At 39.8% G+C, this 16,157-nt stretch overlaps 1 protein-coding gene across 9 annotated transcripts in view; it reads left to right on the top strand.

Moving 5' to 3' along the window:
• The first annotated feature begins 903 nt into the window (after positions 1 to 903).
• TMEM241 (transmembrane protein 241) overlaps positions 904 to 16,157 on the top strand; it is a 108,207-nt gene continuing 92,953 nt past the window's right edge. The window contains exons 1-4 of one of the 9 annotated variants that reach the window (XM_036905763.2): positions 906 to 1,187; positions 1,824 to 1,894; positions 5,079 to 5,125; positions 9,146 to 9,223. In XM_036905763.2, coding sequence (XP_036761658.2) covers positions 1,882 to 1,894; positions 5,079 to 5,125; positions 9,146 to 9,223 — 138 coding nt within the window. In that variant the 5' untranslated portion in view covers positions 906 to 1,187; positions 1,824 to 1,881. Of the gene's footprint in view, positions 1,188 to 1,823; positions 1,895 to 5,076; positions 5,126 to 7,733; positions 7,770 to 8,940; positions 9,034 to 9,145; positions 9,224 to 9,976; positions 10,157 to 16,157 lie in introns of those variants that run through there. The other 8 variants (XM_057504085.1, XR_008998318.1, XM_057504086.1 and 5 more) reach the window with 8 other exon arrangements.

Below are 16,157 nucleotides of genomic sequence, written 5' to 3'. Positions count from 1 at the left end.
CTTTCACTACAAATGTCAACTTCTATTTAATTGCATGGTTGCCTCTGCTTGTTAATAAGCAAATTCTTTTGAAGAAAATAAGTTATAACTATGATATAATAGGGCCCGAATTGAAGTTGCTCATCTACCAAAAGAGCCCAGAAAAATCTCAGGTAAATACCAACCATTGTTTCAGCAAATTCTGTTGGGCAAAAAATTTTTCCTAAGCGCGATTTAGCTCTGAAATAGATTTCCTAAAATAATGCCAAGAGAAAATTACTTTTTAGTTTATTTATCTTTTATGTAGAGACAATACATCCAGTGTTTGCTTGGATAATATAGTTTGATAGGCAATTTTACACAAGAAATTAAAAAGAGTGAAGGTTTCCTGGTGTATGGGCTATTTCTAAAAATCTGTTTCTATATGTGGAGAACCCTTGCACCTCCGTTCCTAACAAAGTCCATCAAGATGGGTATGTTTACTGCTATTTGTCAAAAGCCCAACTAGGTCATTTTTCCACCCTGGAGACTAGGAATAGGACTGTGCTTTTAACTACATTTGGAAAGATTTATTTTATGGAAATTTCAACACAATGCAATGACTTATCAAAGAAAAAAGAAGAAACTGTATTCACTCCTGTTCCTTCCCCCTCAGTTTTCCTTCTTTTAAAGTAACATTTATCATAATTAACTTTTTGGTGTCGTTAGCAAAATAATACAGACCCAATGTAGAAAATTGAGAAAATTCAGTAAGAAACATTTTGGTGCCACCATTTAGAGATCTCTATGTACATGTTTCTTTAAATGGCAATAAGGTGTTGTAAACTTATTTCCTCTTCCACAGCTTTCTACTTTTCTGCAACGACTGCCAACACCCCTTCTATACAGGCGGTCGCAGACCGGGTCAACCTTCTTACTTCCCTGCTGGCCTTGGCCAGCTGGGTGCCGCCCAGCCTACAGGGCGGCTGCAGGGCCCGAGAAGGCGCGGCCCCTTTAAGAGGCTGGCATTGGGCAGCCCCCACGCTGATTGGCGGAGCTCGGAGCCACGTGGCTTTAGGCAGCGGCTGCGGAGGTCCGGCTCCCGTTGTGGTGCTGGAGCTCCCGGGGGATCCCTGGGAACCCCCGCCGGTTGACACATGTGCGTGAGGAGATACCTGGTGGGCTTCACCTTTTGTACCTGTTACCTGGCTTCATACCTCACAAACAAGGTGAGGGGGGGGCGGGCGCGTGCTGGCTATGATCGCACATCGGAAACCTGAGCTCCCAAATCTTACGTGGAACAAATGTAGCCTCCTGCATTTTATCCAATTTCCCCCCTTTGTTGTCGGATAAGCTAACTCTGCGTGGGATGCGCTTTTAGAAATAGGAAGTTCCCTTGTTGGACTGTACTGTCCCTGTTTCCTGTCCTGTAAAGCATCTTTTATATCTCCTGGGAAACCAGATTTTCATTGATGGATTACCAGGAGCTTAATTTTGGGTTGTGTGGGCTACTTTTAAGGGAAAGAAAGCAACTGAACTCTGTTCCATTGGAGAAGGAAGACTTAGAGAAGAAATCAGACACATTCTGCCTTCTTTTCTAAAATAAGGTCCTGCCCCACAACCCCACAAGGTGCCAGAAGCCTTTAAATAATAGAGATCAATCTAGCTCCAGCCCCAGATCCCCTCACACTACTGAGTCCCAAGCCTAATTTTTGTGTCTCCATCGCAGGCATTTCCAGTATATTCAATTGTTTTTCCATGGAGTTATTTTTTTAAATAAAATATGAATTTTTTTAAAGTGATGTCATGAAATCATTTTTATGAAGAGTCAGAAAAGCAGTGGTACTGTGCTTTTGTTTTGTTAGGAGGAGGAAGCTGGCCTTGGATTTGGTACAGTGGGCTGCACACCAAGCCGAAGTGGTGATGCAAGGTCCAGGTACCTTCTCCCACTATAGGGCCTTTACTACCTGTCCCCCATTCCCCCAAAAAACAAAAAACAAACAAACAAAAACCTCTCTAATTCTCTGGAAAAGAACTCTTAAACAATAACATTTCCTTATACCCTTTCTCCTAATGTGAGTGGCTGTCGTTGTATATTAAGAGGATGCTCTGGAACCCCACTTCCCTGTTTAGTTGATTTTTAGTTATGCTGATGGATCTTTGAAGATCCATTAATACCTCCTTACTGGGGGCCAGTGATGGGTTTGCAGCCTGGCTCCACTTACATGACCTTTGGATCTCTAACCCTAAGTTTTTAACCTTTAAGATGGAATTAAAAAGTCCTCTTTAAAGGGTTATTGTGAGGATTAATAGAAATAATGTCTGTAAACTGGTTGGCCGCGGGTCCCACATCATGATAAATGCTCCATAAGGTAGGTGGAGGTTACTGCAGAAGAAGGAAGAGAGGAAGGAAAGACAGTTTTTTGCTTATGGTATGACACAGTAATTACTAGCTTTTAACAGATTTGTGTCTTCCTCTTGGGACAGGTAGCTAAACTAAAAGATTTTTTTTGTAGCATCTTCTCAAGAGTATATAAATTTGTGAAATCCTCTCCTTTTCATTTAACTACTCTATAATTTGTCTAGCTAATCTGATAGGTATATTGATAAAGTTTCACTTAAAAACAGAATGACCTTCCTTTTATTTTTATATACTTTTAAGAAGGGGTAGATGATATGTCTTTCATGAAAACCCACAAACAATGGCACTGGTTTAAAAAAAAAAAGTATATCTAAGCAAAAAATTGTATCTGTCCAGTAGGCAGGTAGCATTTAGTTTGCAGAGATTTATACCTCCTTTGAATGGATATTTGCATCGGTAGAATTATTTTTGTAGCTTTGGAGGCACCTCCCCATTTTATAATCAATGTAATAAAAACTGGGAACTTTCCATGTGTATCATGCCCCAAGGTGCTAGATAAAAATAAACCAAATTGTCATGTCCCCAGGAATATTTAATCTGAATAATAGAGATCATAGATTCCTAAGGACCCTCAGAATTTAAACAACATGCCAATGGCATCCTTCTGCTTTTTTCACCATGGTTTGGAGTCCTTTGAGAGATATCAGAGTAGACGGAGAGTAGAGTAAGGAAGAAGGCAGAGAGAAGGGGAGGCAAGGAGATTTTATCAAGGTGAAAGAGGAGGTGGAGTCAAGAGTGGTGGAGAGTGGATGCTAGGTAGGGGTGGGACTGCTAGTCATTCATAATGAGGCTCTGTAGGGACTTTGTAACTCTTAGATTGCACCATTGTTTCAACCAAGACCATCTTCTCAAGCCAGCATAGTCATGTTTCCTTCTGACAGCCTTGGTAGATTGACTTGGACCAGGTAGAGGCCAAGTGGGAAAGGAGCTGCCCAGGGGCTCCCATCATCAGCATATTCAACTGTGCACGTCTCTGCCAAATGAATATTCTTTTGAATTAGAGAAATTTTTTGTGTCTATAGCAGAGGATCCTCTCTTCCAATTTTTAGAAGACTCTGTGCTAGTTTCTTTATTTTCATATTTCTCAGTGTAGTTTTCTCAAATTGTTTCCCTATTGGTAGAAAGAAAATTCATTAAAAAAAAATCTTGTATATTCTTAGTCTCACCCCTTCTACTATTTAAAATTTGTCTGACCAGCAAGTGTTCTGGTTTTCCTGGCCCTTCTGGCCAGCCTTGTGGCGTGGTCCTCCATCCTGTGGCAGGTTCAGCAGTAACCAGGTCCAGGGCCATGGCAACCCCCAGCACTTCTTCCCCTCACAGCTAGCTACTAAGCCTTCAGTCTGGAGACAAAGCCCATGTCTGTTCTCTTTTCAAGAACTCCCAAATTGCTTTCTTTTTCCTTGAGAATCACTCACTTCTCTTTCACCAGCTAGCATTTTGCTCTGAGCCACACTTTTCAGTGACATGAGGAATTGCTGAAAGCTGAAATGGTTAGGACTTACATTCCATTTGTCAGAAATTTCTTTTCTCACTGTTGTTTCCCTATTTAACAAGGCAAGTAAGAGCATCAGCATTTTCTATCTCCATTAGTATCTAGGACAAAGCTCAGCACACAATAAACTAAATAAATATTTATCTTCATGAAGGTTGTTAAGGGCGTTGCAGGGCATGGCCCGGATGCTCACTTCATCCTTTATGTCTGTTTTAGAATGAAAATATCAGGGGAAAGTTGGGAAGAACATACTGAAATATGTGAGTAAATAAGCTCCAGAAATGAAGGTCCATTTCTAATAACTAAGCACCAGAGCACAGGTAGTTAGCTGCAACTGTGGCAGTTACAAGCTTGTAACAGGGGAGTTACACATAGGTTAATCCATGGAAAAAATAGATATGTTACCCTTGCCAAACACCAATCTACTCTCTTTTTTTTAAATCACATAAAGATTCAGTAGAGTCCTTGCCGAAATTTATTTAATGGTTTTAGACTTCTAAAAATTTCTTAGTGTTCAATAGTAGAAAAAATAGATGAAGATACCCAGAAGGACAAAACACAATTCCCCTATTCATGAAGTGCTGTAAATTCGATTAAAAGACATATTAGAAACACAAGCTGGCCTTAGCTGAACTGGTTAAAAAAAATACAAAAACCTTAAAGTATTAAATCACAGTGAAAACTATGACACTGAAGCAGAATTAGTTAGAAAAAAGATTCTTAGAATGTAAAAATCAAAATCCTAAAAATGGAGGAAAAACAAAGGACAGACAGACTAGGATGCAGTCTTGAAGAGAAACAAAGAAAGGTGGACATTTAAGTAAACAGAACAGTAGGGAGAATGGATACCCAGGAAAACAGTCTGCATCCAGGGGTTTGTACGGTTTTCTCAAGTTGCTGCAGTTGCTGCATGAACCATCTGGAATCGGGGAAGATGCTGAGTGGCTGGGCATCCCCCAAATCAGAGTCAACTGCTGTGTGTCTCAATTTGCTCAGACACTGGTTCCGTTTCCATGAGTGCTCGGCTTCCACTCTCTTTAGTATAACTTGGAAGGTCATTTTTTTTTTTTTTTTTGCCCAGGGAAGTTTACACCTTTTTGAAATTTGAGAATACTTGTGTTTCTTCCGCAGCAATGTCTTTGATTATATGGTCTCTCTGTTCTCTATCATTTGAAAATGTCCATTAATTTGGTGTTTGTTTTTCAGTATGTCCTCTCTGTCTTGAAATTTACCTACCCAACATTATTCCAAGGGTGAGTATTTTTTATGTTCTTTATTCACATTTGTAGGAAATGTCCAACCAGGATCATTAAATATTCTTTAAAATATTTTTAACGGCTGCATGGGTTGTTTTTTTTTTTGTCAAATAGACATACTGTAATTTATTTAGCTGTTTTATTAATGGGCATTAAAATTATGTCCCATGTTGAGTGTATGAAAACAGTGTTTTCAGACATTTTATATTCAAATCTGCCAAATTTCAAACTGTTTCTTTGGAAATTTCCTAAATAAGATCTTTGAGTTACAGAGTATGAACTTCTTTAGTATTTTTTTGAATATTAAATTCTTTCCCAGAAATGTTTATCAATTCACAGTTGCCCAGCCTGTATATGAAAGTTTCTGTAGTATGGTACCTGAACCATGGCTATTTTTTTTCCTCTCTCTGCTGATTTTCTGTGAGCTGAAAATGGTTATCACATTTTTATCACATGTCTTTTCATTTCTTAGATTATTCATGAAGTTGGACAGTTTTCTTATGTTTATTTTCCATTTGTATCTCTTTATTCATTGAGTTGTCTCTTTGTGCCTTTTACCCTTTTATTTATACTAGGTTTTAGTATTTTTCTTATTAATTTAATGAACTCTTCATATTTTAATGATGTCAACCACCTGTCCATCATGTTCATTGGAATCGTTTTTTTTTTTGCAGTTCTTTCCTTTTTCATTTTGTTTATAATTATTTTGATTATTTAAAAATTTTTAAGTGACATCATAAAGAATTTATTGTGTGAACTTCAGAATAAAGCAACAGAGAGACCCACAGGTGAATCCAGTGTGTGGTCTTGTGACTGAGGGATGCCTCATTTTTAGAAAGAAAACAGAAGGAAAAAGTGGTTCAGAGTCAGAACAACAGTCTAGATATTTTAGAAATAGCATGGAGGAAACTCAATGTTTCCCTTTTTCACCTGCCCCCCAGCTTAAAATGAATTTTAATTTTTATGTGGACAAATATATTGTTTCTTTTGTGACTGATATCATTACTTTTATGTTTATTTTTCTTTATCATAAGATTATATAGATATTCACCTATATTTCATTAAAGCTTTATTCAATTCTTAATCATTGCCTGTTTATTTTGGTGTTTGGCAGAATGTGAAGAAATCACTCTTTTCCTAAGAGTTTCATTTAAATTAGCCCCATTTATGATTTTGTATTGTATAATCCTTCCTTTGCCTTTGAGTTGTTAATATCATATAAAACATTATTTTTCTAGGATCTATGTTTGAGTACTTATTGGTTAATTTTTACAGAAAGGGGCTAGTGCTAAATTATTTTAATTATTATGTGGTAGAGCATCTCATCCCTAATTTTTTTCCTTTTTATATTTGATATTACACAAATAAAAACAAAAAGGCAAGAGTCATGATCTTAATATCAAAGTAGGTTAAATTCAGGACAAATATTAAACAAATAAGGTAAGATGTTATAATACTGGAGTATGCAGTTCAAAATGAAAATTACATAGTGATGAATATCTACCAAGCAGTCAATTAGGCATCCTATTTGTTAAACAAAAACTACAGGAATACCAGGGATAAATAGAAACCTAACTTTTAATAGAAGATAAATTTACTATTTTTCAATGATGGTTCAGTTGGGGAAAAAAACTAATATGTCTGTATATATATATATATATATACATATATATATATATACATATAAGCTAAATAATACAATTAATAAATACCAAACACTCTATCTTGAAAGTAGACATTTTGCCTTCTTCTCAAATGCTCATGGAATATTTGCCAGGAATAAAATGGCAGTTATTTCCAAAAAGTAGCAATTATACAATCCCAGTGCATCAAAAAGAGGAAGTTCCTACCTACAAATGGCTCTTGAATATATTAAAAGAGAGTCTTCATTCATAAGAAAAATATAATTGAAAACTACATTGAGAAATCATATTTTACCTGTAAGATGTACAAAATAAACCTTCAAAATTTGGTAACACAGCATTGGTGAGGATGTAGAAAATAGGTGCTCTCATACACTGATCATGGGGTCGAAGGTGGTACAAGTAGGCCTGAGCGGCACTTTGGCAGTATGTAACAGTACTGCAATGGTTTGAATCCTTTAATCCCGCAATCCCACTTCCAGGAATTTACCTGAGAAGTTTACTTGCACTAATGTAAAGGAAATATGTACAAAGACAAACATGTGAAACATTTGTGACAGCCAGCACTTTTACACAACCCAATTTTCATTTATATAGAGAAGTTATATCCCTAATGAAATACTATTCAAATGTTAAAAAATAATAAGGAAACTCATGTACTTGACATGCAAAGGTCTTCAAGATGCATTTAGTGGGGAACAAAAGCAAGTCCATAACAGTGCAGTCCAACACCATCTTATAGAAATATATGTATGCTTTCCTTATTTAAAAAAAGGTAGAGAAGAGTCTTCACCAGGACCTCCTAAACATCTTTAGAATTGTCCACCTTCTTCATCTGAATTGCTCCTTCCCGAGCTGCGGTCATCTCTCCGATCACTGTTGACATTTGAGCTGGGTAATTCTTTTTGGGGGCTGTCCTGCTCATTGTAGGGTGTTCGCAGCATCCTTGGCCTCTACTCACCAGATGCGAGTAGCAACCCTCTCCTCCCCACTCTGAGGTATGACAACCAAACATGTCTCCAGATTCTGCCAAGGGTTCCCTGGGGGTAGACCATACCATTGAGTGCCACTGCTTGAGACCCAACAATTGGAGGGCACGGCCCATATCTGCTCTGCTTAGCCGGGTCAGTGCAGGTTTCATAAAGGATACATAAAATTGGATCTTATAGGATGGGTGGGTGTTGTCCAACATACAAAGAGGTGAGAAGAACATTATGGGTTGCGGTGACAGCATGTGCAAAATCTTAGAAGTATGACATGGCCTGGCATGTCCCAGAGGCTGTGAGACCCTTGGTAGGGCTGGACTGTGGCTGCCCACCACAGCAGACAGACAGGAGCTGACCCGGGAGAGGGGTGGGCACAAGTCCTGGGAGGCTTGTGTGTCACACACACACAAGTGACTTTGTCCTGTAGGCCAGGGGTTCTCAGCTGTTGTGTTGCAACACATGGGTGTGTTGAAATTGGTTCTGAAGTGAAGTGTCTCAAGTCATAACTAAAAATAAGCTTTTGAAATTTATGAATGATTCACCTAAAATAAAAAAGCAATTAGTCACAACAGGATAAAGTTATGCCCAGAGTATCCCTGTCACCCATCTGGCATCTTGCTGTGCTTCTGCAGGGGACAGGGTGGGGTGTTTACTTTCTCACCTGTGCCTGGATGCTGCATGCTGACAAAGTGTCTCCTGTGAGCTTCGTGCCTCTCACGTACAGCAGAAAAAAGGCTGAGCTGCTGCCTGCGGCACTGGGAAGAATCTACCATTTTTAAAGCAAGGCAGTGACACAATTAAGTTTGCATTTTAGAGCAAACTCTTTGCTGCATGGTAGAGAATGGATGGTGGGGGACAACTCGGGAGGGGGAGAAGCACGGGTACTAGTGCTGTGGTAGGTGTTCCAGGGTGAGAGTCTGGATTAGGCAGAGAAAGAGGGGTGGAGATGTGAAGACTTTGGATTTGAGAGCTGCTATGGAGACAGATTCAATAGGATCTTGTGACTAGATGAGGCAGGTGACTGCGGAGAAGGGCTAGGATAACATTTTGGTATCTGACTTGGCTGAGCAGGACAGTAGGATGACCAAGATGGGGAGGGAGAAGTTCAAGGTAATGTCTTAGGCATGTCATCACTGGGAGCTCGTGTGTATCCTGATAAGATCATGGATTTGGAATCATCAGTGCATGGACAGTGGCAGAAACAAGTGACTTGGGTGAGATTGTTCAGGAAAAGTTTTGACTAAAAAGAGAAGAATATCAGTGTCAGCATTGAATGGTACGGCTGGACTCGGGAATGGTAGAGGTTGAGAAGGAAGGGTCTGAGAGGGGGATGATAATGAGGAGAGCAGGAGCTCTGTTAAATTTACGTGGGACCTTTTCCTTTTCAGGTGGCAGACATTAATTGGTGGCCTTTTGCTTCATGTGTCATGGAAACTGGGCTGGACAGAGATCAACAGCAGCTCAAGGTAGAACAGCTTCTTCCCTGCTTGATTCATGATTCATAGCCTGCTTCCTTTTCACATGATTTAATTTCTTACGGTGTGACATTGGGAACACAGATGTTTATTTGAGTTGTTTGATCTCTTAACCTTGAGAGTCAATGCTTTTATACTGAATAGAACTCAAGTAGTGTTTTCCTGGTTAGTAATGTCACTAACATAGTATTGAAATTAATTGAGATATACAATTTATAAAACTATATTACTCTGGCTTTGTTTAGAGCATAGGACCACCATGAATGGTTATTAAATGAGCTTAAAGGTTTTTTTGTAAATTTTTAATTTTGAAATTATTTACTGCTTACAGAAGAGTTAGAAATAGTACAAAGAACTTCCATACCCTTTACTTATATTCCCCAATTATTATTTATAGGTAATAGTAACAATTATTATTTATTTCATTCTCATATCATTTTCTCTTAATATATGGCTATATATATAATTTTTTCTGAACAGTGTGAGTGTAAGATGCCTCTTTTCTTTAATTCTGAAATCTTCAGTGGGTATTTCCTATCAGCAAGGACATTCTCTTACATGACTACAGCATAGTAATCAAAATCAGGAAATTAACACTGATATAATACTATTATCTCATCTACTGACTGTATTTATATTTTGCCAATTTTCTCAATGATATTCTTTATAACCCTCCCCAGGGTCCAACTCAGACCACACGATATATTAGTTGTTAAGATTCTATTAATATAGCTTTTCACATAGGTTTAAAAGGAATCTCAAAGACCAGGAAGGACAGTTTTCAGCCAAAATTATCATCTGAATGGGCCATCCACTCCTGCCTCTCACCTAGATGAGTCCCCATGATCCTTTGCCACCATCATGCCTTTCCTGAAATGATGCACAAAATGAAATGAAAATGAAGTCAAGATTTATGTGAATGAGGTAAACATCCCAAGTAAATGATCAGGTCACGTTCTCTGCAGTTTCTCTGTTAGATTAGCTGCTTAATTTGCCAAGTCACCCCTTTGCTTAGCATTCCAAAGAAGGCTTGAGATTGTGTCCAGTATAAACATGAACAATTTTGGCTTCTCCTGAAAATACAAAACTGGACAACAGAAAACTAGTATTAAGAGGTTTTATGAAGGACAAACCCTGAGAATATAGATTGGATTAATTTTCCTGACCTGATTACATCGTAGTCTATATTCTGAAAGAATATTCCACACAAGATGTTTAGTCCAAAGGAGTAGTACATCAAGTCATGATTTTGCACTTTTCATGGCGTAATGTCCCTCAACTTGAAAAAATAAAGATACTTTTGGGATTTTATATGTGATATTAAGCAAAGGTCATACTTTATACTCCATTGTTATGGTGGATAGTTCAGTGAGAACTGGGACTTCATTTCAACAAATATGAGTCCTGAGCTCAGTAGGCCTATATTTAGTTAAGTAATGAAGCATCCTGATGCAAAATGGTTCAATTTCTTCCTCTACAGAAGCAAGAGATTGGACTGGAGTGAGGGAATTGGACTGTCAGATTTTGGGCTGAGGTCTATTGGTGCTGATCAACAGGGGTCTTCCACTCTGTGTAATTATGTGTGCATATACAATATCATAGCATATATAACATGTAATATATGACTATATAATTACCTTATAATCTCTGACGTGAATTATTTACTTAATAGTAGTCTTTTAAACATCACCTTAGTCATGTTGCCTTACAAGCTATGCCATTTGTTCATACTTTAAAAAAAATGCTGTGGCAATATACACATAACAAAGTTTACCATTTTTAAACAATTTTTAAGTGTACAATTCAGTAGCATTAAGTACATGCACATTGTTATGCAACCATCACAACCATCCATTTCCAGAACTTTTCCATCATTCCAAATAAATTCTGTTCCTATTATATAATAACTTCCCATTCTCCCTTCCCTCTCACCTGTAGTAACCACTCTTCTACTTTCAATATCTATGAATTTGACTACTCTAGGTGCCTGATTTAAGGGGAATCATATAGTACTTGTCCTTTTGTGACTGGTTTATTTCACCTAGCATAATGTCTTCAAGGTTCATCCATGTTGTACCATGTGTCAGAATTTCATTCCTCTTTAAGGCTGAGTAATTGAATAATATTCACTGTACGCACACCACATTTTTTATTACCTTTGGGCATGGGGAATGACTGGTAGAACTGGTAGAAAAGGTTCTCAGGATTCTGTCCCTGGAAAAAGTCATCCTCTGACAGGAGATGTTTGAGACCCACTAGGCACTTGTCTCTTGAACCCACATGATGCTAGTTCTCAGAAGATCCATGATCAAATTCCCTTTGGGTCCTCTTGCTAACTCTTCACCTCTATTTCTGGGACTTCCTTAGATGGTTTCAAATTCATATACACCACTTCAGCTCAGTGAAGCTTCTTGCCAAAGATCCTAGTATCTTGGTTTGTAGTGGATCATAACTGCTGGCATGGCTCAGGACTTCCAGTTGCCACAGGCCCTTGGTAAAAGGGAGTTTCCAGAAGGCTTGCAGCAGGAACCCAGCCCCAGTTCCTGTGGGTGTGCCTGGCCTGGGCTTGTGTTCACCACACTGCTGTGTCCTCCTGGGTGTGCCTCTCTGACTATGTCATCAGCAAACCCCAGCCTGATTTGCTGTGACTGTAGACTCGTGCAGAGAGAGCAGCGGTTGGGCCCTGCTGAAAACAGAAAACAGTAGGAAGATGATTTGGAGCCCTTGAAGTCATCGTGGAGTGGGGATTATAAGGGTGCAGCAGGAGGGTGGGTCCCAAATTGGTACCAAATAGCATATAGCACAGAGAGCTATTCAGACTCTTCTTACAGCCTGGAGCACAGCTGAATCCCAGATTCCCTCTCAAACAAGGTGCAGAACCTGGCACCGCATGATGAAATCATTCTGCCCCCAGGATGTTTGCCCAGCAGTCGGTCATTATCACCGAGTGTTGGATGACACCCTGGAAGTCTTCTGTCCCGGGGAGAGAGCGCTAGCTTCCAACCACAGGCTTGTCACACTATGGCAGCTGCTGCTTTGCCAAGCCTCTGCAGAATGCTGAAGTGATTTTCCCAGCAGATGTTCAAGTCCTGTGCTGAATGCTTTCTGTAGTACTAAGATGTGATCCTAAAAGAACATAGGAACCCTGTTCATCTGACCAGACACCTGGTAGCACAGTGAGACCCTGGCACTTTGTATTAGATTTTCTAACTAGGACAGACTCAGATGTGATTTTGCTGTAGACTTCAGACACCAGCTTCAGGTTCCTGTGTTGCCAGCCTACATGTTTAAATAAAAACACAGTGAAAGTAATTTTTAACCGGCTTGCCACTTTTTGTCCACTGTACATAAGAGAGCATACTTTCAACTCTTGAGACTTTAAGTATGACAAATTCTAAGTTAAAAATTCTATGCAACAATACTTCAGTGACCAGAGATTTCTAACAGGTGAAGGAAAAGTCCCAGCCCTCAATTTTCCATTGAAAGTCTTTGCTGGAGAACCACACACACACAAAAAAAATCTGATAAAACCTTCAAATTAACTGAACCCTATCCCTAAAGAAATGAACAGTAAGCCAATAAATCAGGGTCCTGATATATTTCTTTTCAATGATTGATTATTTATTTGTTTTTAAGTGAGGTAGCTCATCTTCATGATAACTACTGTCACTGGAATTACCCCAATATGTTTTAATGTGCTGACATTTCATTTTGAGTGACTCTTGTAGTTTTATAAAAAGTTACCTTTGCTCACAGAGGAAAGTTAGCACTTAAGTTCATGTGTTTTTGGTATTTTTTGCTGTTGTTTTCTCTCCAGAGGAATGCTTTACTTATATGTGTAAAAATTACTTTTGGGGGAAAGTAAAACCAACTTTCAAAGCTTCCTCAGGAAACATTGAGAGCCACTGAAGAGACATAATAGTGAATAAACCTGAGTGGCTTTTATATGGTGATTATGCTAGTTTCTGGGACATCAGTCCACAGGGCCAGGGATGGTAAAAGGGACAGGATTTTTTCCCCCCAGCTTTTTTGAGATATAATTGTCAAATAAAAGTGTAAGATAATTAAAGTGTACATAGTGGTGATTTGACATACATATACTTTACGAATGAGTCCCATCATCTAGTCAACTAACATATTCATCACCTCATATATTTATCTTTTTTGTGTGTATGAGAATATTTAAATTCTACTCTTAGCAAAATTTCATTTATATGACACAGTTACCAAGTTTAGTCACCATGTTATCTATTAGAGTCTCAGACCTTATTCATTTTACAGCTGAAAGTTTGTCCCCTCTTACCCATCTCTCCCTATTCCCCAACCACTGGCCCCTGGCAACCATTTCTCTACACTCTGTTTCTATGAGTTTGACTTTTTTAAAAGATTCCACATACAATTCCAAATTCCATGCAGCATTTGGCTTTCCTTGGACAGGATTTTTTAATCTTCTATGTTTATTAGTGGCCCCAGGTTATGCCTGTACACCTAGTATATAGGAATCAACTGAACTCACACTTTAAATTATAGCCGAATCTCACGTCACTGTCACTGTGTGTCCATGCAACCCCTTTCTGGCCTCTTCACAGGGCTAATCAACAGTATAAAATGTAACCCCCCCCACCCCCGACCCCAACCTGAAATCAGAGATGTTGTTGTGTCTTGCATGTCAGCATGAGATTTGCAGTCACCCGTGGATGGTGTACCGGCAGAGTGCTTATGTGAGATTGTGAGATTTCTTTCTTTCCCTTGTTTGTTGGAAATGAGATATGCCTCACTCACTATTCCAGGACCTTGGTGTCCTGTATTTATTTTTACTTTTTGGACAGTTTCTGAGCACTAACATCTCCTCTGTTTCGGGCTGTCTCGCGGTCCATTTCCTAAGGCTCACTTGGTTGCACACCCAGCCTTGGCTCTGCTGGGTGAGGGGTGGGTGGGCTCCTGCTTGGACTGCCCGAGGGATGGACAGGCGTGGTCCTCCAAAGGTGGAGGTGTTGGGGGCTGGGCACTGCTTTTTCGGAGACTCTTTTTGGCTTCCAAGGCTTGTCAGAACCTCACTGGAGGGGGCGAGATTTCAATTTCAGCATGAACTGGGGTTTTTGGGCCAGGGAATGAGATGAGAAAAGAGAAGAAACAATTCCACATGGGAAGAACCAGTTATGAAAGTGGCTGAAAATGGAACTTTACAGAAACCCAGTGGTAACTGGGTTCTCTATGTCTTGCTAGGGTAAGTTCTGGAGGGTGTGGTCCAAGCTGCCTTACTCTAAATCAGGGGTCAGCACACAAGAGCTAGAGAATAAGTATTTTAGGTTTTGTGAGCCAGACAAGTCTGTTGTAACCACTCAACCCAAAGCAGCATAGACTGTGTAAGTGGATGGGTGTTTACCAATAAAATGCTATTTTCAGCAGCAGGCACCAGTTAGGATTTGGCCTGGGAGCTGTAGTTTGCTGTCATGCTCTGTGAGGAGCAGTGTCATCACAGAGATCTTGGGCTCAAGTGGTATTAGGGCTGAACTCTGTCAAGGAGTATGACCCTCTGTGAGTCAGGAGGGGAGTAGAGAATGAAGGGAAAATGTCTAAGAACAGGAGGACTAAGGGAGGACAGGGAGTAAGGCTCTTTGAGGACCCTATTCACCAGTAATGGATCAAAGAATGAAATCTAGGCATCTTCTGTAAGTAGGCAATTACCACAGGCAGAAGTCCTTGTAAATGTAGAGCAAATACTGACACAATTGTAAGGCGTTACTACTGTAGGCAACACCAGTAGGCAGCAGAGGAACGCTGGTATCTCGGTTGCCTGTTATTTTCGTGTTTGGAAACTGTGTTTTTGGTCCACCAGGTGTCAGTATAATGCAGAGTATTTTCAAGAACTGGGCTCAAGGAGCCTGTCAGACACCTAGCAATAGATAAACCTCTGAGTGTTTTCAGGGAGCAGATGTTCCCTCAATAATGCATGCTCTATTTGAAAAACAAGTGACTTAATTTAATTAGCCTTCATCTCAGTAACAACAGTTTTATAATTCATGCCAACAGACTGTTGTTAGCTTCTTGTAAGATGGTTTATTTCTCAGGGTTCTTAAGAGACGGTAGAGTGTCACAAACAAAAAACAAACAAGCACAGAACTCAAACAAAATGCAATATTTGTCCTTATAAATCATATTGGAAGAATTATGCATCTATAAATTATGAAAAATCATGCATTTATAAATTATGAAACTAATTTTCAAACCATATCTGGTGGCAAATAGTCCTTCCCCTCTAGGAGTTGCAGTGAAAGCCCTCCCTCCCCACACAGACACACTCTGTCACTGGCTCTGCAGCTCCCCAGAGGCCCTCACACCACAGACTCTAGGCTCTGCCTGGACCACCTACGGATTCTGTTCCATCCTGCCTTCTTTGTTAGTAAACAGGACAACGAAAGAAGAAATCAGCACGGGAGGCCTGGATGGTGCCACCTTGTGAATTAAAGGTGGAGAAAAGGTGCATTAATAATATGGACCTGGGGTATTCCTAGTGTGCGGCCTTTGGCCGTCTTCGAATCATACGGCGTTAGGGCCTTAAAGGGAGGTGTCTTAGATCAGGGGCTACAACAGACATACCACACACTAGGTGGCTCAAACAACAAATATTTGTTTCTCACAGCTCTGGAGAATGGAATGTCCAAGATCAAGGCGCCAGTGTGGCTGAGCTCCCATGAGGGCCTCACTGGTTTATGGACCACTTCTTGCTTGCTGTATCCCCACACGGTGGAGAGACAGAGAGAAGCTAGCTGTTCTCATATGAGAAGTCTCTTCTCATAGGGACATTAATCCCATCAGGAGGCCTCCAACCTCACGACCTCCAAAGGCCCCACTCCAGATACCATCACACTGGGGGTTAGGATTTCAATATATGAATTTTGGGAGGACACAAACATGTGGCCTG

Source organism: Manis pentadactyla, chromosome 6 (assembly GCF_030020395.1).
Source record: "Manis pentadactyla isolate mManPen7 chromosome 6, mManPen7.hap1, whole genome shotgun sequence".
Taxonomy (NCBI): Eukaryota; Metazoa; Chordata; class Mammalia; order Pholidota; family Manidae; genus Manis; species Manis pentadactyla.
This window is presented reverse-complemented; position numbering and strand designations above follow the sequence as displayed.